At 36.1% G+C, this 3,320-nt stretch overlaps 1 protein-coding gene across 1 annotated transcript in view; it reads left to right on the top strand.

The window, feature by feature from the left end:
- The window catches only part of swap70 (SWAP switching B-cell complex 70kDa subunit), a 22,301-nt gene extending 20,157 nt beyond the window's left edge, over positions 1-2,144 (top strand). The window contains exons 10-12 of the mRNA XM_015383445.1: positions 459-657; positions 1,215-1,311; positions 1,433-2,144. Coding sequence (XP_015238931.1) covers positions 459-657; positions 1,215-1,311; positions 1,433-1,551 — 415 coding nt within the window. The 3' untranslated portion in view covers positions 1,552-2,144. The remainder of the gene's footprint in view (positions 1-458; positions 658-1,214; positions 1,312-1,432) is intronic.
- Positions 2,145-3,320: the final 1,176 nt, after the last annotated feature.

Genomic DNA, 3,320 nt, shown 5'->3' with positions numbered 1-3,320 from the left:
CTTACAGAAGAAGTTACAGGTCTGTGAGAGCCAGAAATCTTGCTCGTTTGTAACTGACCAAATACTTGTTTTCCACCATATTTTGTATATAAATTCTTTAAAAATCAGACAATGTGATTTTCTGGATTTTTTTTTTCTCATTTTGTCTCTCATAGTTGAGGTATATCTATGATGAAAATTACCGGCCTCTCTCATCTGTAAGTGGGAGAACTTTCACTATTGGTGGCTGACTAAATACTTTTTTGCCCCACTGTAGCTACACTGACCTTTAATGGTCATTGGCTTCTGGTGATTCAATGAGAAACTCATTAGTAGGAATTTAAAGTGATAAAAACATTTTGAGATACTTTCAAATATTTTCTCATGCTTTTGAATCAGTCTATATGTTTATAAATCCTCAGAACTTGCAGTACATTAATAACCGATAATTTAAGTGTTTAATGTCTGCTTTTTAACAGATTATTGGAAGAGGAGGCGGCAAAGAGGGCGGAGCTGGAGCAGATCTACCTGAAACAGCAGAAGGAGCTTTCTCAGACGGAGGCGGAGAAGGAGGAGCTGATGGCTGAGCAGCTGGCCAAGGAGAAGGAGTTGCGAGCAGCATCAGAGCAGCTGGACAGGCTGGAGAGGGAGCGGCAGGGGGCGCTGGAGCAGTACCAGGTTCTTAAGGATTTATACATCAGATAGAGGCTGGCTTATGTTTTAGCCTTACAATAGATGTATTTTCCCTCTTAAAGTTTTCAGTAAAACATAAACCAGGTCATTTAAATCATTGTCAAACACAATCCCACTAAATCACATCTGATACATTAAGATGAAATGAAACATGTCTCTAACTTCAAGAAAAATCAAATTAATTTATTGAAATTAAAGGTTTAGTGTTTAGATTGTGCTCACATCTAGTGGCAGAGTTGCAAACTACAACAGTTGGATTTATTACAAGCAGAGAATTTATTAGAAATAAATGTAATAAAAGGCCCGTAAAATTTTCACCCTGAGGACTGTCAGATGTAGCTGAGGTTCGAACCTGCGACCCTCGGGTTGCAGAACAAACTCTTCCATCCCACGAGATTATTTATTTCAAAGGAACCAAAAGATGACTTACAACTATCTTAAAAATCATTGGTTATGTTAAGCTGGTGCTATCAAAAAATCCTTCTCATCGTAGGAGATACCTTTTTTTAATCACCTATCTTTCTTATCTTCCTCATCTTAAGGAGGTATCAAGAAAACTGGAGCGAGCAGCAAACAAGACTAAGACTTGGAAAGATAAAGTGGCCAAACATGAGGGGTTGGTTCGTCTCATCCAGCCAGGTAGGGTCATTTCATTCTCCCTCCACTGTGAGAATCACAGGAAATAACAACCATCAGAAGTACTTCTCTCTGTGGATATTGATTATTAAGTAGCTGATGTCTGGTTTGACTTTTTGTTTAGGTGACAAAGGACCTCAGAGGATCACTAACTGGGGCCCAGCCTCATTCACTGATGTTGAGCTGGAGCTGAGGAAGAAGTCCTGGCAGGAGAAGAAGAACCAAGGAGCTCAGGCTCAGTGATTGATCGAGCGCCTTTTAGTCAGTCAGTTAGTCGGCAGATTGAGGTTTCTTGAAGCAGAGAGGCACCACTTTAAAGCTATTAAATGAAGAGCAACACATTATATTATTTTTCTCTGCAAGAAAATCATATCATACACAACTGACTTTTTAAGAAGAAGATGAAAAATATATTTTACTATTAAATTACTCATTTCTAATCTTTCTATTAGTCTCCAGAAACATTTTAATCAGTGGTATAAACCCGTAACTATCCTTTAATGTCAGAAATTCCCATTTCCATTTATTTATACTTAAGTCAACACCTTTCTGTGCCTCACTAATTAGTGTTATAAGGTGGTTAATTACAATAAATACAGAAACTGGAAGGTCTTTTGATATTTGGCAAAAAAAAAAAAAAGTTAAACGCAGAACTGTTAAAATAGTTTTTGTTTTATTAATAAAGACCATTCGGTTTTATAAGGATATTGAGGATTGATTATTTTTTTATTTCCCTGTTAATTGTTTAAAACAAAAACTTGCGTGTTTATGATCTGTCCACTAGGTGGCAGCATGAGGATGACACAATTTTTGATAGTTCTGATATGAGTAAAAGTTTTACACCTATAAACGCTTTTTAATGTGCAAAAAAAGTATAAAATCAGTATTTAAGTATATTAAATGTGTTTCCTTTTTTCTTCTGTACTTGCATGCATTAATAATCAAAAATCATTTCATTTTTAAATGCAATCAACATCAAATTAAACATCAATTGTAGAACTAAGTCATAAAAAGTAATTAAAAAAATGAAAATATTGCATAGAAAAGGAGAATTAAGAGAAAGGTAAAAAAACATGTCACAAAGAGAAGGCCAATTTAAAAAGATGGGTCTTATAGTGTGAGTTTCCCAAGCCCAGTAAATTAACCATGTTGATATCTTGGGGGAATGAGTTTCAGAGTCAAGCAGAGATGCACAGGTGGATATGCGAACAGTGAGGCTTATAGGTGTTGAGGATCTGACTCTGGGGTCAGCCTATAAATGTACTTTGCAAAAGTTTTTATAACACTTTAACATTTGTCAAGTTATAACCTCAAATTTGTATGTTTTTATTGGGATGTTTTACGATCAAAAACAAGTAATACAGACAGTAGTAGAGGGAACATTGTGTGCCTTTTTATCCAGCCCCCTGTTACTTCGATGCTTCTAAATACTAGCCTGGCTAATTAGTAAATAGTCCAAATAGGAGTAATTCAATCTTTTTACAAATTGGGAAGGCCTCAGAAATATTTTAGAGAATAATACTGAACAAATAGCATAATGAAACCTGAAATACATAGCAGGGAAGTCACGGATGAGAAAATATGATGATTTAAAACTAAAATTTGGGCTTTGAAAGATAGTATTTAATGACACTTTGCCTCAAGCTGCAGAGGCAGAGCAGAAAATATATGAATTATTTTTGCTTAGTAGCAAAAATGGACTTTGATGAAAGACTTGCACTGAACAACTCTCAGAAGATACCATTGACATGGTGGTGGCAGTGTCATGCTGTGGTAATGCTTTTTCATGGGCTAAATCTGGGGCTTTACTGGAAGAGGCTAGAGGCTGCAAAGGACTGAAAACTGGGCCAGAGGTTCACCTTCCAGCCACACAAAGAAACTTCATAACAGACCCAGAATATTCAGAAACCCCTTTAACCGTATACTATCTTGTATTGTTTAAATATCTCAGAGAAGTTGGTGGGGAAATGCACTTTGAAGTTTAAATTGAGTCTGAAACAAGACTTTTCAAC

The sequence above is a fragment of the Cyprinodon variegatus genome, unplaced genomic scaffold (assembly GCF_000732505.1).
Source record: "Cyprinodon variegatus isolate N-32 unplaced genomic scaffold, C_variegatus-1.0 Scaffold285, whole genome shotgun sequence".
Taxonomy (NCBI): domain Eukaryota; kingdom Metazoa; phylum Chordata; class Actinopteri; order Cyprinodontiformes; family Cyprinodontidae; genus Cyprinodon; species Cyprinodon variegatus.
Note: the sequence above shows the minus strand (reverse complement) of the source record. Positions and strands in the feature narration are given on the sequence as shown.